We start from the raw sequence: 21,798 nt of genomic DNA, 5'->3' as shown, positions 1-21,798 counted from the left end.
GGAAGTATGGAGAAACCTCAAAGCACTCAAGCTAGACCTCCCATTTGATCCTGCAATCCCATTACTGGGCATCTACCTAGAAGGAAAAAAACCTTTTTATCATAAGGACACTTGTACTAGACTGTTTATTGCAGCTCAATTTACAATCGCCAAAATGTGGAAACAGCCTAAATGCCCACCGACCCAGGAATGGATCAACAAGCTGTGGTATATGTATACCATGGGATACTATTCAGCTATTAAAAAAAATGGAGACTTTACATCCTTCGTATTAACCTGAATGGAAGTGGAAGACATTATTCTTAGTAAAGCATCACAAGAATGGAGAAGCATGAATCCTATGTACTCAATTTTGATATGAGGACAATTAATGACAATTAAGGTCATGGAGGGGAAGGAAAAGCAGAGAGAGGGAAGGAAGGAGAGGGGTGGGGCCTCAGTGTGGGCCACGCCTTCTGGGGGCAAGACATCATTGCAAGAGGGACTTTACCTAACAAATGCGATCAGTGTAACCTGGCTTATTGTACCCTCAATGAATCCCCAACAATAAAATTAAAAAATAAAAAAAGAAAGAAATGAATAAATGGCATCAGGACTTGGATGGAGAGTGCCTGTTCATGACTTTACCCATAGTAGATTCTCTCCAGATAGCATTGGAGCAACACTGGACCAATGGGACCTCTCGTGGCCCTGCAGGCAAAAATTTGTGAGCATCTGTTTACCACCTTTTTATTCAAAATCATGGATTGCATAGATGGCCACATTCTTTCCTCTTGCTTTTAAATAATTGATTTGGGAAACAAACTAATGAGTTCATTGTTCCAGGTTTTGATAAATAACATTAGCAGAGACTGCACTGAGAAACCTCTGGACAAATGCAAAGTGCTCCAACTAGGACCAGAGCATTGCAGCCACTCTTCCCTGGGCTGACCTGATTGTGCCCTTTTTGAAAAAAAATTGCACATAAAGATAATTCAATATTATTATGATTTCAATGGGATTTTGCCCCCCCAGTCAGAAAGAAAGTACAAAAATTATTTGGTGCTTGATGGAAACTGTGATTAAAAGCGACGGTTCCTCCCGTGTTTGAATCTCAGCTCCATCACTTATGAGGTATGTGAATGCCTTAATTTATTCCTTAAATGGGGATCATAATAGTGGTCTTCACTACAATAGTACTCGGAGGTGCTACTGTAGTGAAGATTAAAATGAATTGATATGAATAAGACTAGGCATAAGGAAAGCACTCAGTAAACATTAGCTGCTATTATTGGCTTTCCATACTCTTACATTCATTCTTTAGTCATTTTTATGTCCTTTTCCGCTAAGTTGTAGACTTCTTTACGTAAGGGTCATCTGTCTTTTGACTCCCATCCTCTCCCACACCACATTAGTGCTTTATCCAGTGTCTGGCATGACATGGTAGCATAAAATGGAAGCTCATCACATTTGTGTTGAATTAAATTACTTCTTCCCTATGGATATAAATTTAGGAATCTCAAGATATCAGTCCAAGGATCACAATCTACCTCTATTTCCTCTCATTCTCTCTTAAAAACCAAGCAGCCCACTGGCTCTCGTCTACATCCTCAACCCACTATTCTGCTCTTCTCCCCTCTTCCTAATCTAATGGGATCGTGGAACCCCTGGGGGTATGAAGGGCTGGAAATCTGGAATCAGAGACTAACAATGGCAAATTGTGGGTGAGATTTAGGTAAAACGAGGTACTAAGAACCGTAATGGGGAGTGACGTGGGTGGGATGGTTCAGGATGGATCAGAAATCAGAAGCTGCGAGAAGGCGCCAGAAGGGACTTGTTGGGATGGCGCAGGGTTAGGGACCCAGTACACAAGAGAGGAATGAACAAATGGAATCACGCGGAGGTTCGACTGCAAAGGGAGGCGATTGGATGAGGGAGAAGATATAGAGTCCCGGTTGCCAAGGCAGCGACCGGAGGCTAAGGCCTCGGGAGGAAGGAGGAGCTTTGGCTCTCCTCTTTCTCGAGGTCCCCCTTGCGTCCCAGCCAGAGGCACTGCTGACGTGTCAGCCGGGAACCGCTCAAAGCTTGGCGGGGCGCCGCCCCTCGGCGCCTCGCCTCCCGCCCGCGCCCTGCGCTCCGCCCACGTCACCGCCCGGCGGCGCCCGCCCCCCCGCCTCCTTCTCCGCGTCACCGGCTCCCAACTTGACCACAACATGGCTGCGGCGCCGGGGCTGCTCTTCTGGCTGCTCGTGGTCGGGGCGCCCTGGCGGGTGCCGGGCCAACAGCACCCAGGCACCAGCCGGCGCTTCTCGGAGCACAAACTCTGCGCGGACGACGAATGCAGCAGTGAGTGCGCCAGCGGGGCGAGCGGCCAGCCTCGGGGGCTCCGCCGCGGCGCCGCCCGGGCTTGCGGGGAGCAGGAGCTCGGCAGCCCCGCGGGCTGGCCTTGTGGAGGTCGCAGCCGGGCGGGCGAACACGGGGCTGGGCTAGCCCCGGGTCCCTGCGTCTGTCCCCTGCGGCGGTGCCGGCGCTCGGGCCAGCCGCCCAGATCATGGGAGGGCAGCACCTCTCCCACTTGTTGCCAGCGTTTTATTTTTCCAGTGCTGAGGCGGGGGGCTTGGTTGGGGTGGCGCCAGTTTTCCCCACGGGCAACACACAGCGTCCCCCCTCACTTGACCGGCTCAGGCTCCCTGGGTAAATGTGGTTGCGCGCCACGCGCTGTAGGCTCCCCACGCTGCAGCCGAGCTCTTTCCTGCCCCCGCCACGGGGACATCCATGGGTGCAGTACCCAGGCAAATGCGCTAAGGACTGGGTGGGCGTCTTCCCGTGGCAGCTCGGCGGTGGGGCTCCTCCAGAAAGCTCATTGCGCTGCCCCTTTGCCCTTCTGCTTCACTGGGATTTGGCTTCATTCTCCCTTTTGAACCGGGGCTGGAGTTTAGGTTTGGGACGAGCCCTGAGTCCAAGCACGCAGCGTGTTCCGAGGTCTCTGCTCGGACTCTGCCTCAGTCCTGTCATTTTTGTACATAGAAGCCTCCTTGCAAACCGCCAGGCAGGACAGCAAGAAGGCCAAGATCTTATACTCTCGGAAGTGACCAAGGATCTGCACTGGCCACCTGGGATCGGCAGCCTCTTTTGTGCGCAGGAAGCGGAATTTTTCCCAAGTTTGGGATTGGAAGTGGACGATGGGGAGGCACAGATCTTCAAACTCAGATGAAGAGGGTTATTTCAGTAAAAATAATAAATACTCCAAGGGTATCATAAGCCTTAACTAGCCTTAGCGGTAGCTTTTTGTGTTATTGGAACATCTTCCGATGTGTCTGTCTGACCAGAGTTGTTCTTACGGTCTCCTGCCTGCCTCTTGTAACTTAGAGCCGCTACAGAAACGGTTGTTCATAAATTATAGACAATAACATGTAGAAAAACTTTTTTTTTGTAGAGACAGAGTCTCATTTTATGGCCCTCGGTAGAGTGCCGTGGCCTCACACAGCTCACAGCAACCTCCAACTCCTGGGCTTAAGCGATTCTCTTGCTTCACCCTCCCGAGTAGCTGGGACTACAGGCGCCCGCCACAACGCCCGGCTATTTTTTTTGTTGTTGTTGTTGCATTTTGGCCGGGGCCGGGCTTGAACCCGCCACCCTCGGGCGGGCGCCCTACCTACTGAGCCACAGGCGCCGCCAGAAAAACATTTTAAAGGGCTTAGAAACCTACAGTTCAGCTACTTATGTCCAAATTGGTGTTATCAAAAACAAATTTCATAATTTGAAGCGTTTGTATCAATACAACACCATTAAAGAGAAGAAAGGTAATCTCCAATTTCTGTTAAGCTATTCCTGGAGGTAACCAACCCAATGGGTGATGTAAATAAACACTGCAAAAGCGGAGCAACTGCCATGATTATTCCCTTCAGTTTTTTGGAGCAAAACCAGGTATTTATCCATTTGCCATTGGATATGGCAAAATATTTTCTAGTCTTTATTCTTTGCTTTCGAGCACTGTCCTACCTGGATTCCTCAAAACAAGTTACCTGGAGAATCATAGCTGATGCTTTCCTAGTACTGAGACATGGTGTTAGAAGAGCTCAGCGTTGTAACATAACTGGAGAAAGGGTATGTGCCCCAACAGATGTAACCAAACCCAACAGGCAACAGCAGCAATAAGATTTGGGTCTCTTGTGTTTATTAAGGTGTGTGTGTAAGGTGCTTTGGTCCTCAGTGTGCGTTGTGTTGTCATATGATGTATTATTGTAAATCCTCAAAGGTCTCTTCTCAAGGGGGAGCAAGAGAAACATTGCCATTTCCAATTCTGATAGAATCGTCAACCTTAAATTGCCTATCACCTGCAACCTTCTTCTCACCCAATTGTATCTAAACGAAGAAGCTAACATGTTTGAAAATAATCAGATTTTAGCTTTGGAAAACAAATACCCTCCAAATCTGTGTTGTTTTTTTTTTCCCTCACAGATGTTTTTAAAGATGTGTCTTTAATGTAATCTTTTATTGCTAACTGGTTTTTAGAAAACGTGTTATTTCCATTTCATTCTTCTTTGTTTCTGCTATTTAAATGCACTTATTGTACATTTCATCTTACATCAGAAACTGTGTATTTGGTCCATGAAAAGAAAAATACTGCTTCTACCAGTTCTAGATCTAGTGTGAATTAAGTCCTGCACTTTAAAAGCATAAAGGTAACTACTGACCTAGTTTCATCACTTTGCGTGGTTCCTGCTACATGAGATGTCCACTTTTGATTTTGTTTATAGAAAAATATAAATATGGGTATTTTTCCTTTGTTTTGCAACCTTGCTAATGTTGAATTCAGGCAACATTATTTACTTTGAGAAAATATTGCCTTGCGATGTGGTTGGATCAATAATAGAGTGCAATAGATATCCTTTCCCTTTAATTTACCCAGATACTGTGCAGAGAGAACAACTTGGTTGCAAATGAAATTGACAGTGTTTTCTGCTGTACAGTAGAAGTCCAGTCACTTAAAGGTAGTGCCTTTTAGTCACTAGTTCAGGTTAATTGACTCCTTAGGGGTTCCTGAGTGCTTTCCCCAGTTCTCTACTACCTCTACATGTAGCCATACTTAAGCTAGTCAGCACCTGTGTTTAAATTAACCCATTGCAAAATGAAGCTTTTTATGATTGTGAAACAGAAAAGATGGAAGACTAGTAGGTTAAACAGAGAACCATGAGTTTCAAGAGATTTGCTTGAGAACAGCCGTGTGTGATGATAGACAGATTTGTTTTTTGTTTCTCAGTATTAGCCACAAAAAAATAGGGAAGGTTTCTCTTTCTTCTCTTGATTTACAGAGGGTGTTGTGATTTATACCAGTAAAGGATTTTAGGTACTTTGAGCATATGAATTAAAAGTGATTCTAGAAAATACTAGAAAATTTGATTGTTGTTTATGGTGGGATTCTTAATACTTCCTGATAAATGAATATGGATGAAATGAATATCCTGTGAAAGCTAAATCCTGACATCTGGGTTTTTTGGTTTTTTTTTTTTCTTTCTCTTTATATTCAGTGTTAATGTACCGGGGTGAGGCTCTAGAAGATTTCACAGGTCCGGATTGTCGTTTTGTGAATTTTAAAAAAGGTGACTCTGTGTATGTCTACTATAAACTGGCAGGGAGATGGCCGGAAGTTTGGGCTGGAAGTGTAAGTATAATTTTGACATACTTTATTTGCTTACTTTTTGTTAGTTTGTTTAGCACCTAGAGACATGCATGTGTTTTCTTCAGGTCTTTGATGGGGTTAACATGTCCTCTTTGCTAGACTGTGAAAAAAGAAGATGACCCTGTGTCCTTAGGAGGCCTTGGGCCTGCACAGAGCATGGGCTTAGCAGAAGTGTCTGAAACAGAACTGTACTGATTCAGGCTATAGCCCCTGAGCATCAGCTTCTAAAATGCTCCATGCATATAAAAGGTTGAAATGGTGAGAACCTGAATATTCTTGACCTCATTGCTTTAAAATGGATGAATTCATGGGAATTAGACTTGATCCTGTAAACTATGCATGCGATAGTGTTTCAAGCATGTAAGTTTAAAGTTGATTTTTGTGTATTTCCTTTCTTTGTATTATTCTTTATGGAAAAAGTAGCAGTCATGGGAACAGTTAACTTACTAATTTGTGCTGTATTAGTCTGTTAAAAAACAAAATGTATTTATGGTGTGCTTTCTTTTTTGTTGTTGTTGTTTTATTGCCTCTTTTGGGTCATCCTTTTTCTGATTTTCGGACACTTGTGTCTGGAGGTTCCCACAGGGGCTCTATTTCTAGCCAGTTTTATGGGTATTCTGATACCAGATGTGGCATCAGTGACTGCATGGTACTTTAATGTTTTTAATTAGGAGGTTCATTTGGAATGACCTAATTAAGAGGCTTACCTTATGAGTTACTGTCCTTTCCTTATTAGAAAGTGTGATGTGTGTGGCTCGGCTCCTGTAGCACAGTGGTTACAGCACCAGCCACATACACCAAGGCTGGCAGGTTTGAACCCAGCCTGGGCCAGCTAAGCAACAATGACAACTGCAACAGAAAAATACTGGGCATTGTGGCAGGCGCCTGTAGTCCCAACTACTTGGGAGCTGAGGCAAGAGAATCACTTAAGCCCAAGAGTTTGAGGTTGCTGTGAGCGGTGATGCCACGGTACTATACCAAGGGCCACACAGTGAGACTCTGTCTCAAAAAAAAAACAACAACAACAAAAAAACAAAAACAAAAAGAAAGTGTGATATGTGGACTGTTCATTTACTTAAAGTAAATAAGGGTCTTTGATGTCTTTAGGACAGTCCCAACTTAGGGAAATACGCAGTCCCAACTATAAAAATTTTCATTCTCAGTAAAACATCAAGCAAATAAACAAAAGAAAATGAAGCTGAAGAAATCCCTTTCAATGAAAATAGATTTCATTTTGTTGGTATTCTAGATTCCTAGGGAGTAATTTTGAGAAACAGCAGCTGGTCAAGTGCAACCCTTAACAAACGTTTAGACAGAATCCCAACTGACTTACTCTCCACGAAGAAGAATTTATTTGCTTTTTTTTCAAGTCTACCAAATGAGATCTCTTGATAATCTTTACTCTTGGAAATATTTTTCCATGCACCTAGGCTGCATTTTCATAGAGAAGTTCTTTTTTTTTCTTTTTTAAAAGACAGAGTCTTGCTCTGCCACCCTGGGTAGAGTGCCCTGGTGTTATCATAGCTCACAGCAACCTTAGTCTGTTGGGGACTCAAGCAATCACTCTTGCCTCAGCCTCCCAAGTTGCTGTGACTACAGGCGCCTGCTGTGATGCCTGGCTAGTTTTTCTATTTTTAGTAGAGATGGGGTCTAACTGTTGCTCAGACTGGTCTCAAACTCCTGAGCTCAAGCAATCCACTGGCCTCGGCATCCCAGATGCTAGGATTACAAGTGTGAGCCACTGCGCCCAGCCTATAGAGTAGTTCTTTTTCCACCTGCTCATCTTTGAGCATTTGGATTAATGAACTTGACTTAATGATTTCCTCCCCTATACCTGCCACATTTTTGCTCATGACCATATTTTACTTCTAGATATCTTACGCGTCTTTCTGGGTCACAGCTCTCATTCTGCCTTCTCAGGGAATACTGGCTTCAGCACCCAGCCAGAAGGGATCTTTGTTGTCTGATAATATTTTTTTAGGTGGCACTTTGTTCACACTGCTCGTGTGGCATTCATTTTACTGTTCGGCATTGCAGTTGGTTTGTGTGCTGTCTTGGCTCATATAAAGTAGAAAACTCCTTAGTGGAAGGGCCCATGTCTTACTTCTTTTCCTTCTGAGTATGTCCTTGCAGTGCAGTGCCACTTATTTATATGTATCCTGATGAAGAATTTGTTCTCTTGAGGCACTTCCCCTGCCCCCAAATCAAATCGAGAATACCTTATAGAGAATGATACGTGGTAGCAAAACTACATAAAAGAGTACTTCAGTCATGTGGGCCCATGCTTCCTCAACTTCTTTTTGTCAGATTGTAAGAAATGAGATATCACCAATATTTATCATTTCATAAATAAGGAATTTCAAAGGACCTATGGTCCCAATTGACAAAGATTAAGCAAAGATAAATTTATAATATTTCCTTTTACTGTATATCTCTGATTTCTTTCCCTATTCCAGTTTGTCTTTTAATAACATTTTCTTTAGAAGGAATAAATATATTTTCCTTCAGTCTTCCTTCACTTTTCATAAACCTTATACTGAGAATATTAAAAACATGTTCACCTTAGCTTTCAAAATGATTCTCGGTTTTGTTTCTTAGTTTTCATTCTGCAATCTTCTTTTGATTTCTTAGAGTTTCAGACTTTATCTGCCAATATCACAGCTTTTAGTTGCCCTGTCTTATCTAACCTTCATGGCAGTATCCTGCTTCTAATCCTGGCTTTCAGATAGTTTCCCAGGTGTAACAAGAGCACTAATGAACGGGGATATTTTACAAATTAGTGATAAGATGGCCTTTTGTTCTTCTTGTGCATTTTATTTATATGTTAGTCTCCTTTAATGATTGGGAAGAGATCTACTGCTCCCTTTGGGGCAGTGACTACTGTTAGTGCTGAAAACAAATGAGATTATTTTCCGTAGAGCCTTCACTTTACATGAACTTTGGTATGTATGTATTACATTATAATTTTATTTTGTCCCCAAATACATGTAAAGGTAGTTTTTTTTTTTTTTGTAGAGACAGAGTCTCACGTTATGGCCCTCGGTAGAGTGCCGTGGCCTCACACAGCTCACAGCAACCTCCAACTCCTGGGCTTAAGCGATTCTCTTGCCTCAGCCTCCCGAGTAGCTGGGACTACAGGCGCCTGCCACAATGCCCGGCTATTTTTTGGTTGCAGTTTGGCCGGGGCCAGGCTTGAACCCGCCACCCTCGGTATATGGGGCCAGCACCTTACCGACTGAGCCACAGGCGCTGCCCATGTAAAGGTAGTTTTTGAATAAGCCAGTATAGTGCATAATATCAATAAATACAGTTGTCACTTGAACAACACCGGTTTGAACAACATGGGTCCACATATATGTGGAATTTTCCTGATAAACATATGGAAAAAGTTTTTTGAGATCTAGCACCATTTGGAAAAACTCACAAGCTAGGAAGCCTAGAAATATGGAAAAAGTTAAGAAAAAGTTATGGCATGAACACATAAAATCTATGTAGATAGATACTAGTCTATTTTTATCATTTACCACTATAAAACACACACAAGTCTATTGTAAAGAGCTAAAATTTATTAAAACTTACACACATTACATTTGCAGACCATATCTGGTGCCATTTGCAGTTGAGAGAAATGTGAACAAACTCAAAAGATGCTGTATTAAATCATAACTGCATAAAATTCACTGTAGTACATACTGTACTACTGTAATCATTTCATAGCCATCTCCTGTTGCTATTGCAGTGAGCTTAACAGTTACTGGTATCTGCTTAAAACTGACGCCAGTCATCTTCCAAGTGAGCAATTCACCTCTAATAAACTGTGTAATGCAACAAAAGATGATCTCTTGCATTTCTTGTGTATTTTTTATATTTAGTGCAATAAAATAAACCTTGAATGGCACCTTGGGACCCATACAAAGACCTACTCTTGATACTGGAAGTTCTCCTAAGAAGCAGAGAAGTCATAACAGTACAAGGAAAAGGTGATGCCTGATATGTACTGTACATTGAGACCTTTAGTTGTAGTTGCCTACCATTTCAAGATTAATGAAAAGGAAATTTATGAAATTGTTGCTGCAGTTGCAGCAGCAGACATAAACCCTTGCACTTTTTTCAAAATTTATCTCTTATTAAAAAATGCAGGTTTATATGTAAGGTTATATGGTTGCAACCTTGCTATAGGAAAGGACTCTCATATGATACGAGAAAAAACAAAGTTATTATATGGCAACCTAAAGTAAGCAAAGATGAAGGATCTAAAGTTGGAGAATTTCATACCAGCAAAGGATGGTTTGATAGTTTTAGAGAAAGATCTGGTTTTAAAAATGTCAAGACAAGAGGAGAAGCAGCTTCTTCCCACCAACAGGCAGTGGCCAAGTTCCCACATTAAGCATTAAGTTCCAGCATTAAGAGAATCATTGAAGAGAAGGGATATGTGCCTAAAGAGGTTTTTAATGCAGATGATAGTGCTTATTCTGGGGTGGGGTGGGGTTGAGAAGCCACAAAGGACATTTATTAGTAAGGAAGAGAGGGCTTTAAGGCAGGAAGGGATAGCAAAACTCTGTTTTGTGCAAGTGCAGTTGGATTTGTAATCAAGACTGCCCTTACCTATAAAGCTGTCCACCCCTGAGCCTTGAAGGTAAAAGATAGACATTAGCTGCTAGTCTTTTGGTTGTACAAGAAGGCCTGGCCAGTGAGAACTCTTTTTCTGTATTCATTCTCCATCAGTGCTTTGTTCCTAAAGCCAGGAAGTACTTTGCCAGTAAAGGACTGCCTTTTAAAGTTGTGATATTGAGCAGTGACCTTAGCCACCGAGAACCCCATGAGTTCAGCACCAAAGGTATCAAAGTGGTCTACTTGTTCTAAAACACAGTGTCTTTAATTCAGCCTCTGTATCAGGTTGTCATAAGCCCTTTAAGTACCCATGGTACTCTGTGGAAAGGATTGTCAATTCTGTGGAAGAACACTCAGGTAGAGAGTACATCATGAAAATCTGGAGAGATCACAGCATTCAAGAGACCATCATTGTTATCAAAAAAGCTGTAAAAGCCATCAAGCCCAAAATAATAAATTCCTGGTGTAGAAAATTGTGAGTAGAAGTCACTGCGTGGCTTCACAGGATTTATGACAGAACCAATCGAGAAAACTGTACATGTGATTGTGGATGTGGAAAAAAAAAGATGGGAGCAGGGTGGCGCCTGTGACTCAAAGGCATAGGGCACTGGCCCCATATACCCAAGGTGGCAGGTTCAAACCCAGCCCCTGCCAAAAAACTGCAAAAAAATAAAAAAATAAAAAAAAAAAGGATGGGAGGGAAGGCTTTCAAGATACGGATCTTGGAAAACTTTAAGAGCTAATAAACACCAGGACACAATTTGATGGAGAACCAAATGCCAATGCCAGACGATGAGGAAGAAGTCATAGGAGAAACAGTGTCAGAAAACAAATTGACATTAGACAAACTGGCAGAAGGGTTTCTTTTGTTCAGGTCTCCTTTTGACTTCTTTTATGGCATAGACCCTTATATGATACGAGCAATGAATATAAAGCAAATGGTGGAAGAGAGATTGAAACCATACAGAAACATTTTTCTTTTTTCTTTAAGAGACAGTCTCACTATGTCAGCCTTGGTAGAGTGCTGTGGTGTCACAGCTCACAGCAACTTCAAACTCTGGGCTTAAGCAATTCTCTTGCCTCAGCCTCCCAAGCAGCTGGGACTACAGGTGTCTGCCACAATGCCCTGCCATTTTTTTGTTGTAGTTGTCATTGTTGTCTTTAGTAGGCCCAGGCTGGTTGTAAACCCACTAGCCCCAATGTATGTGGCCAGTGCCCTACCCATTGAGCTACGGGGTGCTAAGGCATATATACAGAAACATTTTTAGAGAAATGAAAATTTAAAAAATCAGACAAATTCCATTGTGTTTTTGTAAACTTATCTAGCGTGTACCTGCCTCTCCTTTCTCCCCTTCACCTCCTAGACCTCTTCTGCCTCTGCCACCTTAAGATAGCAAGACCCACCTCTTCTTCCTTCTCCTCAGCCTACTCAGTGTGATGATGACAGACATGAAAACCTTTATGTTGATCTATTTCTACTTAATAAATAGTAAATATGTTTTCTCTTCCTTAGGATTTTCTTAATGACATTTCTTTTCTCTAGTTTACTTTGTTGCAAGAACACAGTATATAATATATATAATGTGCAAAATATGTGTTAATTGACTGTCCCTGGCAGGTGGGGAACCTATGGCCTTGGGGCCACAGTGGCTTTCTCTATTCTTTTTTTTTTCTTCATTTTTTTATTGTTAAATCATAGCTGTGTACATTTGTGCAATCAAGGGGTACAAGGTGCTGGTTTCATATACAATGTGAAATATTCTCATCAAACTGTTCAACGTAGCCTTCATGGCATTTTCTTAATTATTGTATGTAGACATTTGTATTCTGCATTTAGTAGGTTTTGCCTATACCCATTCTAAGATGCACCGTAGGTGTGACCCCACCTATTACACTCCCTCCACCCTAACCTCCCCCCCCCCTTCCACTCCCTTGGCCCTTTCCCCATATTCTTGTGCTATAGTTCGGTTATAGACTTCATGTGAAAGCTATAAATTAGCTTCATAGTAGGGCTGAGTACATTGGATACTTTTTCTTCCATTCCTGAGATACTTTGCTAAGAATATGTTCCAGCTCCATCCATGTAAACATGAAAGAGGTAAAGTCTCCATCTTTCTTTAAGGCTGCATAATATTCCATGGTATACATGCACCACAATTTGCTAGTCCATTCATGGGTCGATGGGCACTTGGGCTTCTTCCATGACTTAGCAATTATGAATTGGGCTGCAATAAACATTCTGGTACAGATGTCTTTGTTATATTGTGATTTTTGGTCTTCTGGGTATATACCTAGTAAAGGAATTATAGGATCAAATGGCAGGTCTATTTTTAGGTTTCTAAGTATTCTCCAAACATCCTTCGGAAAGAAATGTATTAGTGTGCATTCCCACCAGCAGTGTAGAAGTGTACCCTTTTCTCCAAATCCAAGCCAACATCTCTGGTTTTGGGATTTTGTTATGTAGAGTTAGGTGATATCTCAAAGTAGTTTTGATTTTCATTTCTCTGATGATTAATGATGATGAGCTTTTTTTCATGTGTCTGTAAATTGTGCATCTGTCTTCTTTTTTTTTTTTATTGTTGGGGATTCATTGAGGGTACAATAAGCCAGGTTACACTGATTGCAATTATTAGGTAAAGTCCCTCTTGCAATCATGTCTTGCCCCCATAAAGTGTGACACACACCAAGGCCCCACCCACCTCCCTCCTTCCCTCCTTCAGTTCCCCCCCCCATAACCATAATTGTCATTAATTGTCCTCATATCAAAATTGAGTACATAGGATTCATGCTTCTCCATTCTTGTAATGCTTTACTAAGAATAATGTCTTCCACGTCCATCCAGGTTAATACGAAGGATGTAAAGTCTCCATTTTTTTTAATAGCTGAATAGTATTCCATGGTATACATATACCACAGCTTGTTAATCCATTCCTGGGTTGGTGGGCATTTAGGCTGTTTCCACATTTTGGCGATTGTAAATTGAGCTGCAATAAACAGTCTAGTACAAGTGTCCTTATGATAAAAGGATTTATTTCCTTCTCGGTAGATGCCCAGTAATGGGATTGCAGGAACAAATGGGAGGTCTACGTGAGTGCTATGAGGTTTCTCCATACTTCCTTAAAGAAAGGTTGTACTAGTTTGCAGTCCCACCAGCAGTGTAAAAGTGTTCCCTTCTCTCCACATCCACGCCAGCATCTGCAGTTTTGAGATTTTGTGATGTGGGCCATTCTCACTGGGGTTAGATGATCTCTCAGAGTGGTTTTGATTTGCATTTCTCTAATTATATTATAGAGATGATGAACATTTTTTCATGTGTTTATCAGCCATTCGTCTGTTGTCTTTAGAGAAAGTTCTATTCATGTCTCTTGCCCATTGATATATGGGATTGTTGGCTTTTTTCATGTGGATTAATTTGAGTTCTCTATAGATCCTAGTTATCAAGCTTTTCTCTGATTGAAAATATGCAAATATCCTTTCCCATTGTGTAGGTTGTCTCTTTGCTTTGGTTATTGTCTCCTTAGCTGTACGGAAGCTTTTCAGTTTAATGAAGTCCCATTTGTTTATTTTTGTTGTTGTTGCAATTGCCATGGCAGTCTTCTTCATGAAATCTCTCCCCAGGCCAATATCTTCCAGTGTTTTTCCTATGCTTTCTTGGAGGATTTTTATTGTTTCATGCCTTAAGTTTAAGTCCTTTATCCATCTTGAATCAATTTTTGTGAGTGGGGAAAGGTGTGAGTCCACTTTCAGTCTTTTACATGTAGACATCCAGTTCTCCCAACACCATTTATTGAATAGGGAGTCTTTCCTGCAAGGTATGTTCTTGTTTGGTTTATCAAAGATTAGGTGGTTGTAAGATGTTAGTTTCATTTCTTGGTTTTCAATTCGATTCCAAGTGTCTATGTCTCTGTTTTTGTGCCAGTACCATGCTGTCTTGAGCACTATGGCTTTGTAGTACAGACTAAAATCTGGTATGCTGATGCCCCCAGCTTTATTTTTGTTACAGAGAACTGCCTTAGCTATACGGGTTTTTTTCCGGTTCCATACAAAACGCAGAATCATTTTTTCCAAATCTTGAAAGTACGATGTTGGTATTTTGATAGGAATGGCATTGAATAGGTAGATTACTTTGGGAAGTAGAGACATTTTAACAATGTTGATTCTTCCCATCCATGAGCATGGTATGTTCTTCCATTTGTTAATATCCTCTGCTATTTCCTTTCTGAGTATTTCATAGTTTTCTTTATAGAGGTCCTTCACCTCCTTCGTTAGGTATATTCCTAGGTATTTCATTTTCTTTGAGACTATGGTGAAGGGAGTTGTGTCCTTAATTAGCTTCTCATCTTGACTGTTATTGGTGTACACAAAGGCTACTGACTTGTGGACATTGATTTTATATCCTGAAACATTACTGTATTTTTTGATGACTTCTAGGAGTCTTGTGGTTGAGTCTTTGGGGTTCTCTAAGTATAAGATCATGTCGTCAGCAAAGAGGGAGAGTTTGACCTCCTCTGCTCCCATTTGCATTCCCTTTATTTCCTTGTCTTGTCTAATTGTATTGGCTAGAACTTCCAGCACTATGTTGAATAGTGAAGGTGACAGAGGACAACCTTGTCTGGTTCCTGTTCTAAGAGGAAAAGCTTTCAGTTTTACTCCATTCAGTAAAATATTGGCTGTGGGTTTGTCATAGATAGCTTCAATCAGTTTTAGAAATGTGCCAGCTATACCTGTACTCTTCAGTGTTCTAATTAGAAAAGGATGCTGGATTTTATCAAATGCTTTTTCTGCATCTATTGAGAGGATCATGTGATCTTTATTTTTGCCTCTGTTAATATGGTGGATAATGTTTATAGACTTGCGTATGTTAAACCAGCCTTGCATCCCTGGGATGAAGCGTACTTGATCATGATGAATGACTTTTTTGATGATAAGCTGTAATCTATTGGCTAGGATTTTGTTGAGAATTTTTGCGTCTATATTCATGAGTGAGATTGGTCTGAAATTCTCCTTTTTGTTTGTGTCTTTTCCTGGTTTTGGTATCAGGGTGATGTTTGCTTCATAGAATGTTTTGGGGAAGATTCCTTCTTCCTCATTTTTTGGAATAATTTCTGCAGTACAGGAATAAGCTCTTCCTTGAAGGTTTGATAGAATTCTGAAGTGAAGCCATCTGGACCAGGGCATTTTTTGGTTGGAAGCTTTTTTATTGTTTCTTTGATCTCAGTGCTTGAAATTGGTCTGTTCAGGAGCTCTATTTCTTCCTGGCTGAGTCTAGGGAGAGGGTGTGATTCCAAATATTGATCCATTTCTTTCACATTGTCAAATTTCTGGGCATAGAGTTTCTGGTAGTATTCAGAGATGATCTCTTGTATCTCTGTGGGATCAGTTGTTATTTCCCCTTTATCATTTCTGATTGAGGTTACTAGAGATTTTACTTTTCTATTTCTCGTTAGTCTGGCCAATGGTTTATCTATTTTATGTATTTTTTTAAAAAACCAACTCCTTGTTTCATTAATTTTCTGAATGATTCTTTTGTTTTCAATTTCATTGATCTCTGATTTGATTTTGGATATTACTTTTCTTCTACTGAGTTTAGGCTTAGATTGTTCTTCTTTTTCCAATTCCATAAGATCTCTTGTGAGATTGTTGATGTGCTCTCTTGCTGTTTTTCAAATGTAGGCATCTAAAGCGATGAATTTTCCTCTCAAAACTGCTTTTGCAGTATCCCACAGGTTTTGGTAGCTTGTGTCCTCGTTGTTATGCTCAAGGAAGTTAATGATTTCCTGTTTTATTTCTTCCTTCACCCATCTGTCATTCAACAGAAGGTTGTTTAGTTTCCACGCCTTTGGGTGGGGTCGAGCATTTTTGTTAGAGTTGAGTTCCACCTTTAGTGCCTTATGGTCTGAGAAGATACAAGGTAAAATTTCAATTCTTTTTATTCTGTTGAGGTTTGTTTTGTGTCCCAGGATATGATCAATTTTGGAGAATGTTCCATGGGGTCATGAGAAGAATGTATATTCTTTATCTTTGGGATGGACTGTTCTATATGCATCTATCAAGCACAGTTATTCTAGGGTCTCATTTAAGTCTCTTATATCCTTGTTGAATTTCTGTTTAGAGGATCTGTCCAGCTCTGTAAGAGGAGTGTTAAGGTCCCCTGTTATTATGGTATTAGCAGATATCATATTGCTCAGACTGAGTAAGGTCTGTTTCAAGAATCTGGGAGCATTTAAATTGGGTGCATAGATATTTAGAATTGAAATGTCTTCTTGTTATATTTTTCCCTTGACCAATATAAAGTGACCATCTTTGTCTTTTTTGACTTTAGTTGCTTTAAATCCACATGTATCTGAAAATAAGATTGCAACTCCTCTTTTCTTCTGAATTCCATTTGCCTGAAAAAGTGTCTTCCAACCCTTGACTTGGAGCTTTAATTTGTCTTTTGAAGCCAGGTGTGTTTCTTGCAGACAGCAAATGGATGGCTTGTGTTTTTTAATCCAGTCAACCAATCTATGTCTCTTCAGTGGGGAATTCAAGCCATTAACATTTATTGAGATAATTGATAAGTGTGGTAGTATTCTATTCGTCTTATTTGGTGAGAGTCCATTGCTTAGTTTTATCTTTTGCATCAGTGTGGAGGTTAGGTTCTGTCCTTTAATTTCTGAGTTCTTACTTTGCTGCTGATCCATTGTGGTGGTCAGTGTGCAGAACAGGTTGAAGTATTTCCTGTAGAGCTGGTCTTGTTGTGGCAAATTTCCTCAATGTTTGTATATCCGTAAATGATTTGATTTCTCCGTCAATTTTGAAACTTAGCTTAGCAGGGTACAGAATTCTGGGCTGGAAATTGTTCTGTTTAAGTAGATTAAAGGTAGATGACCATTGTCTTCTTGCTTGGAAAGTTTCATTAGAGAAGTCTGCGGTCAAGCTGATGGATTTGCCCCTGTATGTCAACTGGCGCTTACTCCTGGCAGCTTGCAGAATCTTTTCTTTTGTCTTGACTTTGGACAGGTTCATCACAATGTGTCTTGGAGAAGCTCGGTTAGAGTTGAGGCGACCTGGGGTCCGATAGCCCTCTGAAAGCAGTGTGTCAGAATCTTTGGTGATATTTGAGAAATTTTCTTTTATAATATTCTCTAGTATGGCTTCCATTCCTCTGGGGCATTCTTCTTCCCCTTCTGGAATTCCTATAACTCGTATGTTGGAACGCTTCATAAAGTCCCATAATTGTGACAGTGAACGTTCTGCTTTCTCTCTCTTCTTTTCTGCCTCTTTGACTATCTGAGTTATCTCAAGAACTTTGTCTTCTACCTCTGAAATTCTTTCTTCTGCATGGTCTAACCTGTTGCTGATACTTTCCATTGCATCTTTAAGTTCCCTGATTGACTGTTTCATTTCCTTCAGCTCTGCTATATCCTTTTTATATTCTTCATATCGTTCATCTCTTATTTGATTCTGTTTTTGGATTTCCTTTTGTTTATTTTCCACTTTATTAGCAGTTTCCTTCATTGTTTCCATCATTTCTTTCATTGTTTTCAACATGTGTATTCTAAATTCCCTTTCTGTCATTCCTAACATTTCTGTATATGTGGAATCCTGTGCAGTAGCTACCTCATGGTCCCTTGGCGGGGTTGTTCTGGACTGGTTCTTCATGTTGCCTGGAGTTTTCTGCTGATTCTTCCTCATGGGTGATTTCTTTTATCTGTTTCCTTGCCCTAATTTTCCTTTCACTTCCTCTTGCTCTTTAAGTTCTCATGCCTGTGGACTAAGGGTTACCGGACCAGAAGGGTGAGAAGGTTTAAGAGCAAAAAAGGGATGAAAGAAAGGAGGACCGAGTGATAAGAAAAAAAAAGAAAAATAGAGAAAGGAGAGGGGGTGGGTAAAAGGAATATTGACAAAAAGAAGAGAGGCACAGAAAGAGGTTGACAGAGCAATATAGGTGTATAGTAGGGTACTTTGATACAACCTTAAAGAAAAAAAACCACCTTGTGGGGGTGCCCAGTTGGGTGGTTCCCTTGAGGTCAGCAGCTCTTTGCTAACCTGATCAGCACAGTACCCCACCTCCACCAAGTAGAGAGGAAAGACAAAAATGCTAGAAATCAAACCAAAACAAGCAAACAGAAAACTTTACAGGATAAAATTGGCTGGAAAAACCAAATAATAGTGGTAGAAACACTAACAAAAATGAAGTTCTAATTATTGAAATAGGCAGCAATGGAAAATTATAATTAAACTAGAAAAATTGAGAAAGAAAAAGGATCTGTATGGAAAATGTTGAACGTAAAAAACAAAACAACAATCAACAACATCAAAGTAAACAAAAAAAAAACAACCAAACCAAAAAAAAAAAAAAAACAAAAAAAAAACACAACCAAAAACAAAGCAGTATGTATATGTTACTGAATATTGTCTGGGCAACACGTGGTCTTCTGGGGTATGAGATGTTAATGAGAGTTCTGATACGACTGGAGGCTGCTAGTTTCTCAAACCCCAGCAGGTAGACACCCTAAATCTCTCTTCAGCCCACTTAAAAGGCACTTTGAACTTGTTCACTTACTGAGCAGAAGCTTTCTCAGGGAAGTGCTTGTTGCTGGAATCACTGCTGAAGTGGCTATCCACTTACCCTGTGTGCCAAAACTGATCTCCCTCTGCCCCCGAGGGTTAGGGCTGCAAGGCAGCTCAGACCCTGCCCTTAGGCTACTTGGTCACTGGGTTACCAGCTCCCTCCCAATTCCAGCTCTGCGACCCTGAGGGCGGAGCTTGCCGACCCTGAGGGCGGAGCTTGCCGGGGCAGATTGCTCACAATGTCTGCCTGTGACCCAGAGCCGAACACTGTTAGCTCCGTCTGGCTCAGCCGCTCAGCGGATCAGACTGGGGCCCTAGACAAAGGCCAAAGTTCTCCGCACTCCCGCTCAGGCTCTCCCCAAGGCAGTTCAGCTGAGTGCCAAGTCCAAAGACACCAAAATAGTTCACAGGTAAGGCCTTTCTGGTTTGCAGTCTCGCTGCTACTGAACTTACAGTTACAGGCAGGGTTAGACGGATTGAACACACACGACCACTTGCCGGTTTTCCACTGTTTTAGTCCTCCTCTTGGGGTCCAGAAGTCTCTCGCTGACTCCCTGTATCCTCTCAGGGGTGATGATAGGCAGATCCCAGCAGCCAGAGATGCCTGGAGTCCTATCTCCCCAGACTCACGGTGCCCAGATACAAGGAAGCTGTTACTCGGCTGCCATCTTGCTCCGCCTCTGCCGGCTTTCTCTATTCTTAAGTGAAGACTTATGATGGAATACAAATTTTGAAGAATAAATCCTTTTAATAAAGTGATTTATTATGTGAAGTTTGCATTCGGTCAGGGGGAATGCACTTGGGGATCTGGCAAGGCACATGTGGCCTTGAGGCTATAGGGTCCTCACCCCTCGCTGGTTCCAGTGAACAGGCTATTACTAGTTACGTTTGTGGGGAGTCAAAAGTTATATGTGGATTTTTAACTGTACCCCAACCTCTGTGTTGTTCAAGGGTCAACTATATTTGCCTTTTGTTTTTATGTTCATGTAGTTCAGAGATTTTGTATTCTTTTTACTTACTACAGGGCTGTAATTTATGTTTAAGAAAGACTTTTAAGTTCTGGTTTATGAGCAATGCTAAAAAATATGCAAGCAGATTTGTTCTAGAAGTTATTTGGAATTGCATTTCTAACCAACTTTGATTTGCACAGTTTAATCAGACAATGTATAATAATCTTTTATACATATTTCAATTTATTTTTAAGCTCTAACTTTATGTGGCTTGTATTTGGAATCAGGATCAATATAAAAAGAAAAATCAATGGTTTTAGAAACATCAGCTTAATAATCTGTATTTAATTTTTTTCTTTTTTTTGAAGCTATCTGGACCAGGGCATTTTTTGTTAGAAGCTTTTTTATTGTTTCTTTAATCTCAGTGCTTGAAATTGGTCTGTTCAGAAGCTCTATTTCTTCCTGGCTAAGTCAAGGGAGAGGGTGTGATTCCAAATATTGATTGATCCATTTCCTTCACATTGTCAAATTTCTGGGCATAGAGTTTCTGGTAGTATTCAGAGATGATCTCTTGTATCTCTGTGGGATCAGTTGTTATTTCCCCTTTATCATTTCTGATTGAGGTTCCTAGAGATTTTACTTTTCTATTTCTAGTTATTCTGGCCAATGGTTTATCTATTTTATTTATTTTTTTCAAAAAATCAACTCCTTGTTTCATTAATTTTCTGAATGATTCTTTTGTTTTCCACTTCATTGATCTCTGATTTGATTTTGGAGATCTCTTTTCTTCTACTGGCTTAGATTGTTCTTCTTTTTTCAATTCCATGAGATGGCTTCTGAGTTTATTCATATGCTGTCTTTCTGTTTTTTGAATGTAGCATCTAAAGCGATAAATTTTCCTCTCAAAACTGCTTTTGCAGTATCCCACAGGTTTTGGTAGCTTGTGTCTTCATTGTTGTTATGCTCAAGGAAGTTAATGATTTCCTGTTTTAATTTCTTCCTGCACCCATCTGTCATTCAACAGAAGGTTGTTTAATTTCCATGTCTTTGTGTCGGGTTGAACATTTTTGTTAGAGTTGAGTTCCACCTTTAGTGCCTTATGGTCTGAGAAGATACAAGGTAAAATTTCAATTCTTTTTATTCTGTTGAGGTTTGTTTTGTGTCCCAGGATATGATCAATTTTGGAGAATGTTCCATGGGGTGATGAGAAGAATGTATATTCTTTATCTTTGGGATGGAGTTTTCTATATACGTCTATCAAGCACAGTTGTTCTAGGGTCTCATTTAAATCTCTTACATCTTTGTTTAATTTCTGTTTAGAGGGTCTGTCTAGCTCTGTAAGAGGGGTGTTAAAGTCCCCTGTTGTTATGGTATTATCGGATATCATATTGCTCAGACTGAGTAAGGTCTGTTTCAAGAATCTGGGAGATTTTAAATTGGGTGCATAAATATTTAGAATTGAAATGTCTTCTTGTTGTATTTTTCCCTTGACCAATATAAAGTGACCATCCTTGTCTTTTTTGACCTTAGTTGCTTTAAATCCACATGTATTTGAAAATAAGATTGCAACTCCTCTTTTCTTCTGAATTCCATTTGCCTGAAAAATTGTCTTCTAACCCTTGACTCGGAGCTTTAATTTGTCTTTTGAAGCCAGGTGTGTTTCTTGCAGACAGCAAATGGATGGCTGGTGTTTTTTTAATACACTCAGCCAATCTGTGTCTCTTCAGTGGGGAATTCAAGCCATTAACATTCATTGAGATAATTGATAAGTGTGGTAGTATTCTATTCGTCTTATTTTGTGAGAGTCCATTGCTTAGTTTTATCTTTTGCATCAGTGTGGAAGTTAGGTTCTGTCCTTTAATTTCTGAGTTCTTACTTTGCTGCTGATCCATTGTGGTGGTCAGTGTGTAGAACAGGTTGAAGTATTTCCTGTAGAGCTGGTCTTGTTGGCGAATTTCTGCAACGTTTGTATTTCCGTAAATGATTTGATTTCTCCATCAATTTTAAAGCTTAGCTTAG

At 40.7% G+C, this 21,798-nt stretch overlaps 1 protein-coding gene across 9 annotated transcripts in view; it reads left to right on the top strand.

The window, feature by feature from the left end:
* Positions 1-2,175: 2,175 nt before the first annotated feature.
* Positions 2,176-21,798, top strand: part of MIA3 (MIA SH3 domain ER export factor 3) — a 65,288-nt gene continuing 45,665 nt past the window's right edge. For 8 of the 9 annotated variants that reach the window (XM_053608146.1, XM_053608145.1, XM_053608143.1 and 5 more), the window contains exons 1-2: positions 2,176-2,325; positions 5,511-5,644. In XM_053608146.1, coding sequence (XP_053464121.1) covers positions 2,193-2,325; positions 5,511-5,644 — 267 coding nt within the window. In that variant the 5' untranslated portion in view covers positions 2,176-2,192. Of the gene's footprint in view, positions 2,326-4,576; positions 4,665-5,510; positions 5,645-21,798 lie in introns of those variants that run through there. The other variant, XM_053608144.1, reaches the window with a different exon arrangement.

This window comes from Nycticebus coucang, chromosome 10 (assembly GCF_027406575.1).
Source record: "Nycticebus coucang isolate mNycCou1 chromosome 10, mNycCou1.pri, whole genome shotgun sequence".
In the NCBI taxonomy this organism is placed as follows: Eukaryota; Metazoa; Chordata; class Mammalia; order Primates; family Lorisidae; genus Nycticebus; species Nycticebus coucang.
The sequence above is the reverse complement of the archived record's forward strand: the minus strand, read 5'-3'. Positions and strand labels throughout refer to the sequence as shown.